Consider the following 13,846-nt stretch of genomic DNA (forward strand, 5'->3'; position numbering starts at 1 on the left):
ATCGAGAAAGGTACATTGATCCCCCAACCTTGGTCGTTTTACGAGTAAAATGATTTTTTCTGTTCTAATCTTTTCCTGTCTGGGAAATGAGTTATTAAGGGGGGTGGGGGCTGTTAGTAATTACCCCCTACTATCCATAATTTAGTTATTACGTGGGGGGGGAATTAGATAATTCACTTATATCCATGGGCTGTACAACCAGAAAGAAATATATAACTTTACATTTATTGTTCATAATATGTCCGTGTGATATACGCAAACGTTCTAATATATTACGTTAGACTATAATATTCCTTTGTTATAACGCCACCAATTTTCCCCTTCTTAAGTGTAGATGATTTGAGAATATCCTTTCAAGATCCGGATCTTCAGTGTCATGGAGACAATGGCAATAATATTTGACGTAGGAGAGTGATAGAGAATTGTCTATCAAGAGATAGTCAGCAATTAACCTTGGTTGATTATGATTATCTAATACATGAGGTTAATACATGAGGTTAATACATGACGTTAATACATGAGGTTAATACATGAGATTAATAAACTGCCGATAGAATATCTAGTCCACAGATTTTTGGGTCAATTTTTTATTTTACCTTTTTTTTCCAATTTTTATTCTAAATCATCTGGTTGTGAATTAGTCCCCCTGTGACGGCAAGCCGTGACGTTACACCCAAGGGCGTCACCACGCGTCTGTGTTACGTCACTCAGCCACCACCAGTACACTCCCTCAGTAGAGTCTGTGAGACTTGCCCTGGTGAGGCGGGTGGGGGAGAAAACATACCTCCCCTCTCCCCCTTCGTGAAGGTCCTCCTCGTAGACAAGGTCAGGGGAGGAGAGGGGGAGGGGGAGGGGGGTTCTGCGGGGTAGGGTGACCCGCGGCTCACACACACACACACACACACACACCACACACACCACACACACACACACACACACACACACCACACACACACACACACACACACACACACACACACACACACACACACACACCACACACACACACCACACACACACACACACACACACACACACACACACACACACACACACACACACACACACACACACACACACACACACACACACACACACACACACACACACACACACACACACACACACACACACACACACACACACACACCACACACACACACACACACACACACACACACACCACACACACACACACACACACACACACACCACACACACACACACACACACACACACACACACACACCACACACACACACACCACACACACACACACACACACACACACACACACCACACACACCACACACACACACACACACACACACACACACACCACACACACACACACACACACACACACCACACACACACACACACACACACACACACACACACACCACACACACCACACACACACACACACACACACCACACACACACACACACACACACACACCACACACACCACACACACACACACACACACACACCACACACACCACACACACACACCACACACACCACACACACACACCACACACACACACACACACACACACACACACACACACACACACACACACACACACACACACACACACACCACACACACACACACACACACACACACACACACACACACACACACACACACACACACACACACACACACACACACACACACACACACACACACACACACACACACACACACACACACACACACACACACACACACACACACACACACACACACACACACCACACACACACACACACACACACACCACACACACACACACACACACACCACACACACACACACACACACACCACACACACACACACACACACACCACACACACACACACACACCACACACACACACACACACACACACACACACACCACACACACACACACACACACACACACACACACACACACACACCACACACACACACACACACACACACACACACACACACACACACACACACACACACACACACACACACACACACACACACACACACACACACACCACACACACACACACACACACACACACACACACACACACACACACACACACACACACACACACACACACACACACACACACACACACACACACACACACACACACACACACACACACACACACACACACACACACACACACACACACACAGGCCCCCCTTCCCGGGCAGCAGAAGAGACGGATAACACTGTCCTCACCCAAGTTCTACATCAGTATGACAGTGTGACAGGTCACACTCGACTGGTTGTTCCAGCAAGGATCACCCTTCAGCGGACCGCTGACCTTCATTTACAACTGTAAATCCGTAAATTGCATGGGTTCCGTAAATTGCATGGGCTCCGTAAATTGCATGGGTTCCGTAAATTGCATGGGTTCCGTAAATTGCATGGGTTCCGTAAATTGCATGGGTTCCGTAAATTGCATGGGCTCCGTAAATTGCATGGGTTCCGTAAATTGCATGGGCTCCGTAAATTGCATGGGCTCCGTAAATTGCATGGGTTCAGTAAATTGCATGGGTTCCGTAAATTGCATGGGTTCCGTAAATTGCATGGGTTCAGTAAATTGCATGGGTTCCGTAAATTGCATGGGCTCCGTAAATTGCATGGGTTCAGTAAATTGCATGGGTTCCGTAAATTGCATGGGCTCCGTAAATTGCATAGGTTCCGTAAATTGCATGGGCTCCGTAAATTGCATAGGTTCCGTAAATTGCATGGGTTCCGTAAATTGCATAGGTTCCGTAAATTGCATAGGTTCCGTAAATTGCATGGGTTCCGTAAATTGCATGGGTTCCGTAAATTGCATGGGTTCCGTAAATTGCATGGGTTCCGTAAATTGCATGGGTTCAGTAAATTGCATGGGTTTCGTGAATTACATGGGTTCCGTAAATTGCATCGGTTCTGTAAATTGCGTGGGTTCCGTAAATTGCATGGGTTCCGTAAATTGCATGGGTTCCGTAAATTGCATAGGTTCCGTAAATTGCATAGGTTCCGTAAATTGCATGGGTTCCGTAAATTGCATGGGTTCCGTAAATTGCATGGGTTCCGTAAATTAGCATAGGTTCCGTAAATTGCATGGGTTCCGTAAATTGCATAGGTTCCGTAAATTGCATGGGTTCCGTAAATTGCATAGGTTCCGTAAATTGCATGGGTTCCGTAAATTGCATGGGTTCCGTAAATTGCATAGGTTCCGTAAATTGCATGGGTTCCGTAAATTACATGGGTTCCGTAAATTGCATGGGTTCCGTAAATTGCATAGGGTTCCGTAAATTGACGTGGGTTCCGTAAATTGACGTGGGTTCCGTAAATTTACGTGGGTTCCGTAAATTTACGTGGGTTCCCACACGGTCAAACTCTGCCGTAGACGTAAACAAACTGACATCCCGTTTTCTCAGACCAACGGTTGTTCTCTCATTATCGAAAATGGGAATAAATCTATCGGGTGAATAGACCGATAGATTTCGAGCTATCTCCCATTTTCTTTCGCTTGACAAGTGATGCCAACCCAGGAGCAGTGACATAAGACAGTGCCGGAGAGAGACGGTAGCACTGCTGGAGAACTCTCGCTCTCACTGCTCGCCGGCAGTGGCTGTTATCAAGCAGTGTAGAGAGAGAGAGAGAGAGAGAGAGAGAGAGAGAGAGAGAGAGAGAGAGATAAGGTCCGCCAAGTCTAAATGTGTCTATTTCGGGCGGCGGAATTAATCTACTTACGACAACTTGTGGCGCAGGGGGGTAGGGGGGGCGGCGCAGAGAGAGAGAGAGAGAGAGAGAGAGAGAGAGAGAGAGAGAGAGAGGGCAAGAGAGAGAGAGCTGAAGGCTGGTGAGGACACTCGTGTCTGGCAACAATGATAAGGCCCGACGACAACTTCTCACAAGCCGTTTTCTTTTTTCTTTTTTTTTTTTGCTTGCGACAAGAGAGAGAGAGAGAGAGAGAGAGAGAGAGAGAGAGAGAGAGAGAGGAGAGAGATTTCTCCCCCACCCCAAAAAGAAACAATGTTCATGTCTGCCACCAAAACCTCGTCAGCCTAAATGACAGTGGAGGAAGAAGGGCATTTTGGCCACTCGTCTCATCCGCGACGGACTGAAGACGCAAGAGTGGTGCTTGCGGAGCTGGCTGGGTGGACGGATGATTGTACAGGTGTGGCTGGGGGGAGGATCGTCAGTGGAGAGGAGGAGGGGAGGGAGTGAGTGGTGTTTTCCCCGACATTAGCTGGTGTGTAGGGTACTGACTCTCTCTCTCTCTCTCTCTCTCTCTCTCTCTCTCTCTCTCTCTCTCTCTCTCTCTCTTTGGAGGAGTGGACGGGGGTGGGCGAAGGGGGAGGGGGACGTCACGAGCAAGATGGACATGATTCGCATTCCCTCCGTCCAATAAAACCCTTTAAAGAAAAAAAAAAAGAAGAAAAAAAAACAAAAGAGGAGAGAGAGAGAGAGAGAGAGAGAGAGAGAGAGAGAGAGAGAGAGAGAGAGAGAGAGAGAGAAATTCCTTTTTGAGGCATTTGGCATCGTGGGCGTCTATCACCTCACTCCCGGACGACTTAATTCTTCCTGAAGGGAACTGAAGCCTTCTTGGCGCTGCTCCAATCCCATCTCGATTCTCTTTTGCTGAGGACTCGTGGACCCGCCCCCCCCCCACGGGAGGGGGGGGCTTGGGGAGGAGGAGGAGGGAGGGGGAAGAGGAGGGGAAGGGGAAGGAGAGGGGAGGGGGAGGAGGAGAAGGAGGGGAAGGAGAGGGGAGAGCGGGGGGGGCGCTCACTTGGCCAATTACGCGCCCTCCACCACCACCACTCTGCCCCCCCCCCTCTCCCCCTCCCCCCCCTCTTTCCTCTCCCTGGCAGCAGCGCCCCTGGCGGACGCCGCCGTCACCACTGACCCAAAACAAGCAACAGGAGCTTTGCGATTCTTTTATTCTTTTTTTTTTTTTTTTGTCCCACTGACAAGCGATGAGGAAGGAGGTGAAGGGAGGGAGGGAAGGAGGGGTGAGGGAAGGAGGGAGGAAGGGAGGGAGGGAGGGATGAGGGAGGGAGGGAGGGGCATACGTGAAGGCCATAGAGGGAAGACGAAAAAAAAAGAGAGATAGTGAAGGGGAAGAGAGGGAGGAAATGGATGGAATTGAGGGAGAAGGAAGGGGGGAGGGGGAGAGAGAGAGAGAGAGAGAGAGACAATAGGGAGATGAGATGAGACAGGGGAAGGGGAGAGAGAGAGAGAGAGAGAGAGAGAGAGACAATAGGGAGATGAGATGAGACAGGGGAAGGGGAGAGAGAGAGAGAGAGAGAGAGAGAGAGAGAGAGAGAGAGAATAGAGAGATGAGATGAGACAGGAGAGAGAGAGAGAGAGAGAGAGAGAGAGAGAGAGAGAGAGAGAGAGAGAGAGAATAGAGAGATGAGATGAGACAGGAGAGAGAGAGAGAGAGAGAGAGAGAGAGAGAGAGAGAGAGAGAGAGAGAGAGAGAGAGACAATAGGGAGATGAGATGAGACAGGGGAAGGGGAGAGAGAGAGAGAGAGAGAGAGAGAGAGATAGGGGGAAGGGGGTTGGGAATAGGTGAAGGGGTCTGTTTGGGTCAGTCTGATGCAACAGTGTCTTGTGTTGGCGGGTGATGGAGGTGTGGGGTCTTATTGATGGTGATTATCATGATGGTGGAGACTGTGTTGGTGATGGTGGGTAATGTTGGTGTTGGTGGTAATGTTGGTGATGGTGGTGATTGTAGAACTGTTGGCAGTGGTTGGGTTGGTGATGTTGGCAATACTGGTGGCAGCTGTGTTGGTAACCATGTCGTGGACCACCTTCGTTAAGTAGACCAGACCATCTGTGTCGCCTATGGTCGTAATTACAATCATTATACCACGGTAGCTCACCTGTATGACCCATCGTAGTGAGGATGTGGATCTTCGGGGGGACAAATGACCTTCTTCCCCCACAGGTCAGGGGGGCCTTACTCTAACCCCACGTCCTGGTGGATAGCAGCAGAGATGGAGGTTTGGGATAGAAGATAGGTGTCTCAGTTCACCCTCCATCACTTCATCCACTCAATAAGGACATCAACTCATCCTCCATCACCTCATCCACTCAGTAAGGACATCAACTCATCCTCCATCACCTCATCCACTCAATAAGGACATCAACTCATCCTCCATCACTTCATCCACTCAATAAGGACATCAACTCATCCTCCATCACTTCATCCACTCAGTAAGGACATAAACTCATCCTCCATCACTTCATCCACTCAATAAGGACATCAACTCATCCTCCATCACTTCATCCACTCAATAAGGACATCAACTCATCCTCCATCACTTCATCCACTCAATAAGGACATCAACTCATCTTCCATCACCTCATCCACTCAATAAGGACATCAACTCATCCTCCATCACTTCATCCACTCAGTAAGGACATAAACTCACCCTCCATCACCTCATCCACTCAATAAGGACATCAACTCACCCTCCATCACCTTCATCCACTCAATAAGGGCATCAACTCATCCTCCATCACTTCATCCACTCAATAAGGACATCAACTAACCCTCCATCACTTCATCCACTCAATACGGACATGCAAAAATGTGTGGTTCGAACACAACAAAGTTTCAAAACTGGAACTGTAAAGTTCCCTGAGATGCTGTGGTGTTCTTAAGCTCCGTATGAGATCACCCATGTTTGATATGGACTTCGACTGAAGCAACGCCTTTGGCGATGAATTGGCCATATCAGAGCCAAGATCGGAACTTACGTGGGCTTTCTTGATGCTGGTGCCATCTTTGCTCTCCTCTGGACCTTCTCTATAAGTTCTTATTGCTTCTGTACGTGCCGTGACCCAAAGATGTGAAGTATACTTTATTTCTGACCTTATTTAAGGTACGAACAGCTTGCAAAAATATTCCCGTATCCATATACTTGAGGGCCATTCTAATATTTGCCAGCAGGTAATTTGTCGTCTTAATTATTCTCCTAATGTGGAATTTTTGTCGGCAGAATAGGAATGTTGCCAATTCCCAAATCCTCCTCCCACACACACAGAGAATCCTGAAGCTCAATTCCCGATAGATGTTATTCCCATTAAGTCCTTCGCTGTCTCATCCCATCCTCAGAACCATTCATTTGAGTCGCATTTCATCAGCCATGGTTCAGGTCAACTTTTGCATAGGTCCCCTTGTAAGCTGATGCAATCTCCCTCGTCTGTCACTTCCCTCGTGACCCCTGCATCATCAGCATACATCTTCGGTAGACGTCATGCTCATAGACCAAGAGAAGTAACCGATTCCAAAACAGGACACCTGTGGCACTCGACCTTTACCCATTTAGAGAAACTCCGTTTCTCTAAATCCTTTGGTTTGTCCTTTGCTTGCCTTCCACTAAGATAATCTTCTTTCCATCGCGGGAGAGGGATAGTCTTCCCTCCTTATTCCCGCACGGTGGTCTAGCTCCCGAGCCACCCTCCCATCCTGGATAGTGTCAAATGCTTTCTGATACTCCAGCTGCAAATAATTCACCCAGATTTCCCGTTTGTCTAACTGAGAGCTTACTCTCTCGTAGAAAGTTCGTGACACTTGATCTTCTCTCCCTAAAATTGTGCTGTGTGTGTGTGTGTGTGTGTGTGTGTGTGTGTGTGTGTCTGCAGCAGACATCACCAAACCCTCGACACAAACAAATGACTTTATGAATCACATGGCGCCCGTCGTGCCCCATATAGAACACAGACCTTAACCATATTTTCATTTTTTTTTTTAAGGCATATGCGTTCTTCTTGTATCTGGCCGTTGTAAATGTCACTCAAGCAATTTGCAAATTATTCATAAAATTCAATTGTTCCCTCAAACATGAACTTAGATCACTTATGAACATTTTCATTATATATATATATATATATATATATATATATATATATATATATATATATATATATATATATATACACATTAACTTAAAACATCATCAAAGCTACCTTCTTGTACGTAGTGACTAATCAAATACTTATAAACCTAGTACTTAAAATACTTATAAAAGTATACTTACGTCACGATGGACGGAAGAATGGGCTTGCCTAGATCCTTCATACACACTTATATATGCAGATAACAAACAACATGAGAACAAGAACATGCACTTAGAACACGTCATACTTCTAGATTCAAAAAAGTCTAGATTGCATTCTAAGAATTAGACTGAGCAATGCACTTACATTATCACTAACTTATAAGTTGTACTTACATACTTAAGAGAGTATGTTACACAGACAGAGCACTAAATTCACACTTAGAAATCCATTGAAATGGACAGTGAGGTAACCTTCAAACGCACTTAGTAAGGCACCCCTTCAAACGCACTCAGTAAGGTACCCCTTCAAACGCACTCACTCAGTAAGGTACCCCTTCAAACGCACTCACTCAGTAAGGTACCCCTTCAAACGCACTCAGTAAGGTACCCCCTTCAAACGCACTCAGTAAGGTACCTCCTTCAAACGCACTCAGTAAGGTACCCCCTTCAAACGCACTCACTCAGTAAGGTACCCCCTTCAAACGCACTCACTCAGTAAGGTACCCCCTTCAAACGCACTCAGTAAGGTACCCCCTTCAAACGCATTCAGTAAGGTACCCCCTTCAAACGCACTCACTCAGTAAGGTACCCCTTCAAACGCACTCACTCAGTAAGGTACCCCTTCAAACGCACTCGGTCATTAAGGTACCCCCTTCAAACGCACTCGGTCATTAAGGTACCCCCTTCAAACGCACTCAGTAAGGTACCCCTTCAAACGCACTCACTCAGTAAGGTACCCCTTCAAACGCACTCACTCAGTAAGGTACCCCTTCAAACGCACTCAGTAAGGTACCCCCTTCAGACGCACTCAGTAAGGTACCCCCTTCAAACGCACTCACTCAGTAAGGTACCCCCTTCAAACGCACTCAGTAAGGTACCCCCTTCAAACGCACTCAGTAAGGTACCCCTTCAAACGCACTCACTCAGTAAGGCACCCCCTTCAAACGCACTCAGTAAGGTACCCCTTCAAACGCACTCAGTAAGGTACCCCCTTCAAACGCACTCAGTAAGGTACCCCTTCAAACGCACTCACTCAGTAAGGCACCCCTTCAAACGCACTCAGTAAGGTACCCCCTTCAAACGCACTCAGTAAGGTACCCCCTTCAAACGCACTCACTCAGGCAACTCGGAGAAACACTTACGGATACACTTGGGAATCTTCCCTTTCCACTCATTGCGAGTGCAGGTGGCAAACTGGTCTCCGTCGAATATGGTGAAGCCCTTGCGACACTTGAACTTGGCCACTCGACCTCTGGAGCGGATCCTCACTCGACCGTTCTGAAGTTCGATCCAAGGGCAGCGCTGCCTGGGCCCTGGCGGAAAGAGAGAGAGAGTGTGAGTGAGTGAGTGAGTGAGGGATGATAATGTAGATGCTGAGAGAAAGAGAGAGAGAGAGAGAGAGAGAGAGAGAGAGAGAGAGAGAGAGAGAGAGTTAGAGTGAGTGAGTGAGTGGGGAATGATAATGTAGATGCTGAGAGAGAGAGAGAGAGAGAGAGAGAGAGAGAGAGAGAGAGAGAGAGAGAGAGAGAGAGAGAGAGGATCAGTAAAAGGGGTGGGGTAGGGAGGGACGAAAAAAAAGACTCGATTCTTTCTCTCTCTGAATCATCTGTTGCCCTGGTCCCGGGATTCGAACCATGGCCTGTAAGAGTCTTAAGGTGGCGAGATCAACCACTAGGGCTCAAAAGGTCTCCTTGGAGAGAGTGTGAAATACGACCGTGTGTGCGTGGTTGATGATGGTGTAGCCTGCTGGTATAAGACAGATGTGATAATTACATTTGGCTAATGAGTTTAAATGACCACGAAGGGAATACACATATGTTTCAATAAGGTCTGAAACTTTCAGATAAAATGTATGTAAATTATCTTTATTTGTAAATAGACTTATTAATTACATATTTATCATAATACATTTTAATGTAAGATGTGTTTTTCGAGAGTTTCCGTAGGTCTTGCATTGTGTAACTATATATATATATATATATATATATATATATATATATATATATATATATATATATATATGGATCTGGAGAAGGCATATGATAGAGTTGATAGAGATGCTCTGTGGAAGGTATTAAGAATATATGGTGTGGGAGGCAAGTTGTTAGAAGCAGTGAAAAGTTTTTATCGAGGATGTAAGGCATGTGTACGTGTAGGAAGAGAGGAAAGTGATTGGTTCTCAGTGAATGTAGGTTTGCGGCAGGGGTGTGTGATGTCTCCATGGTTGTTTAATTTGTTTATGGATGGGGTTGTTAGGGAGGTGAATGCAAGAGTTTTGGAAAGAGGGGCAAGTATGAAGTTTGTTGGGGATGAGAGAGCTTGGGAAGTGAGTCAGTTGTTGTTCGCTGATGATACAGCGCTGGTGGCTGATTCATGTGAGAAACTGCATAAGCTGGTGACTGAGTTTGGTAAAGTGTGTGAAAGAAGAAAGTTAAGAGTAAATGTGAATAAGAACAAGGTTATTAGGTACAGTAGGGTTGAGGGTCAAGTCAATTGGGAGGTAAGTTTGAATGGAGAAAAACTGGAGGAAGTAAAGTGTTTCAGATATCTGGGAGTGGATCTGGCAGCGGATGGAACCATGGAAGCGGAAATGGACCATAGGGTGGGGGAGGGGGCGAAAATCCTGGGAGCCTTGAAGAATGTGTGGAAGTCGAGAACATTATCTCGGAAAGCAAAAATGGATATGTTTGAAGGAATAGTGGTTCCAACAATGTTGTATGGTTGCGAGGCGTGGGCTATGGATAGAGTTGTGCGCAAGAGGGTGGATGTGCTGGAAATGAGATGTTTAAGGACAATGTGTGGTGTGAGGTGGTTTGATCGAGTAAGTAACGTAAGGGTAAGAGAGATGTGTGGAAATAAAAAGAGCGTGGTTGAGAGAGCAGAAGAGTGTGTTTTGAAATGGTTTGGGCACATGGAGAGAATGAGTGAGGAAAGATTGACCAAGAGGATATATGTGTCGGAGGTGGAGGGAACGAGGAGAAGTGGGAGACCAAATTGGAGGTGGAAAGATGGAGTGAAAAAGATTTTGTGTGATCGAGGCCTGAACATGCAGGAGGGTGAAAGGAGGGCAAGGAATAGAGTGAATTGGAGCGATGTGGTATACCGGGGTTGACGTGCTGTCAGTGGATTGAATCAAGGCATGTGAAGCGTCTGGGGTAAACCATGGAAAGCTGTGTAGGTATTGTATATTTGCGTGTGTGGACGTGTATGTATATATATGTGTATGGGGGTGGGTTGGGCCATTTCTTTCGTCTGTTTCCTTGCGCTACCTCGCAAACGCGGGAGACAGCGACAAAGCAAAAAAAAAAAATATATATATATATATATATGTGTGTGTGTGTGTGTGTGTGTGTGTGTGTGTAAAACTAAGCATTTAGTCACAAATACTGAAATGAATACTGAGATTTCCGACCTTCGAGCTTTAGTTAACCAGGCATACACTTCCTTTAGTCAAGTTTCCCCTGGAAATAGAAAACTCATCATCATCCCGTTTTCCTTTTCGTCCATAATCATTTATCATTGGGTAAATATTTGCGAAGGGAATACATAGGGTTTTTACCCATTCTCGTTGTAATTCATAAATCGTCGGTGCGCATTTAGATTGGCGAATGTACAATGGAGTTTATGCATGAAGGCAAACACTGTGTGAATGACGCATATGTACACAAATCTACATGAATACGTCATTGTACTTAAAGGAATTTAGTTGTGTCAGAAGACTTAACCCACTAGAAGTCCATCATTTCCCTGCTCCAGAGTGGAGTGCAGCCTCGATGTTGCAGGAACCCCATAAACTAAGTCGAGGTATATATATATATATATATATATATATATATATATATATATATATATATATATATATATATATATCATCCCAGGGGATAGGGGAGAAAGAATATTTCCCACGTATTCCCTGCGTGTCGTAGAAGGCGACTAAAAGGGGAGGGAGCGGGGGGCTGGAAATCCTCCCCTCTCGTTTTTGATTTTCCCAAAGAAGGAACAGAGAAGGGGGCCAAGTGAGGATATTCCCTCTAAGGCTCAGTCCTCTGTTCTTAACTCCAGCGCGGGAAATGGCGAATATGTATGTGTGTGTGTGTGTGTGTGTGTGTGGTCATAGACCTAGTGGCGAGGCACGGGCGGGTTTCTAGGCTGGCACCACCACCACAGCTGTGTTGCTTTACCCCAGCTGACGCCAGCCAGGATGTGAACCCCTGAGATGTCACACTATGTCCGAGGACATAGAACCTTTATCACACCGTGTCCTGGGACACCCTCTGAACTGTGACAGGAGAGGTCTTCTCCCCATCCGCCCATAAACCCTTCTTCTGTCCCCTCCTCCTCTCCCAAAGCTTGTCTTCCAACCCCACCTATGAACCCCACCTATGAACCCCTCCACTCGTCTCCTACAGACTGGTGCTGAACCCTCTCTCTCCTGGTCTCCCTAACGAGGGGTATGTATGTGTGTGTGTCGGTCGGTGTTCGTTCTGACCTGTTCGATCTAAACCCCTTCAGGAGGGACGTGGGTGTAGGTCGTCGCGTCTCCTGAAGGTGCTGAGGGTAGAGGAGGGTCAAGGGGTCCTCCCAGACTGGAAGGAATTAGGATATGAACATCGCTAGGGGGAGGCGCCATGGCCATAGGGAGCAAAAGATAGAGCCAAAAGCACATATAAGATCCGAGCGCTTTCGTGATCATCCACATCTTCAGGGATACGGAGGGGAATTGTCACGAATTCTCCACGAATGCGTTCGTATGTCCGTGTTCCATCTCTCCCCTGTGGTTACCCCTGACTGCACGGGGGTTTATACCCGCGGGTGAGACGCCACAGCTCACCTGCCTTCCACTCCTTTCTTTCCCTGTTTGTCTAGTGGGACGGGGTGTTCACACCTGGGTCTCGCACCTGTCTTCCTCTCTCGCTGTGTGCATAGTGGACGTGGCCTTACGCCTCAACACCTGAAGGAGGTGCTGAAGGAATAGTGTATTTCGGTTCTTTTTGGGCTTGACGTCCTTAGCCTCATCTTCCACAACAAAATGAAACTCCTGAAGGTGAACGAATCATTCCGACACAAAAAAGGAGGGGGGGATATTTACGGACCGGCCACCAGAGGCGAGATCACGGGAAAGCCCTTAAAAAAGAGAAAACGTTTCACTTAAGGCGACAACGTTTTTACGAGGGAATTTAAGATGATCGAAAACAGAGGGACGTTAACTGAAGATTAGGCTGGATGTTTCCACATACAATGGCTGGTTTATTGACGCTTGCCACTTCAGACGTGACACACAAGAATAACAATATATATATATATATATATATATATATATATATATATATATATATATATATATATATATATATATAACCCACAAAAAACAGAGATCAGTCCAAAGCGAACGCTTCAACCAACCTGAACGCGGGGAATTATATTGGCTGAAAAACGAGTTTAACCTTGGTATATCACGGTGCAAAACCTGCCTTCAAAGCTTGCCCAGTCCGGCGGAGGAAAGAACGAACATTTAATCACTGGAGTAAAGAGAATTAATCCCGGGCAAACGCGAAAATTGGGAGCCAACATAGCAGGAAGCTATTTCACCGATCTGACGGACAGATTCTGGAAAGGGAATGGCCCTCTCTCTGATGGAAACGTAAATTCTGCCACACGTTGCTAATATATATATATATATATATATATATATATATATATATATATATATATATATATATATATATATATATATTATCATACTTAGTTGCTGTCTCCCGCGTTA

General features: G+C 46.3%; 1 protein-coding gene across 3 annotated transcripts in view; it reads right to left on the bottom strand.

Moving 5' to 3' along the window:
• LOC139763181 (uncharacterized) overlaps positions 1-13,846 on the bottom strand; it is a 155,398-nt gene that overhangs the window by 119,851 nt on the left and 21,701 nt on the right. For all 3 annotated transcript variants that reach the window (XM_071688900.1, XM_071688899.1, XM_071688901.1), the window contains exon 3: positions 9,225-9,395. In XM_071688900.1, coding sequence (XP_071545001.1) covers positions 9,225-9,395 — 171 coding nt within the window. The remainder of the gene's footprint in view (positions 1-9,224; positions 9,396-13,846) is intronic.

This window comes from Panulirus ornatus, chromosome 46 (assembly GCF_036320965.1).
Source record: "Panulirus ornatus isolate Po-2019 chromosome 46, ASM3632096v1, whole genome shotgun sequence".
Taxonomy (NCBI): domain Eukaryota; kingdom Metazoa; phylum Arthropoda; class Malacostraca; order Decapoda; family Palinuridae; genus Panulirus; species Panulirus ornatus.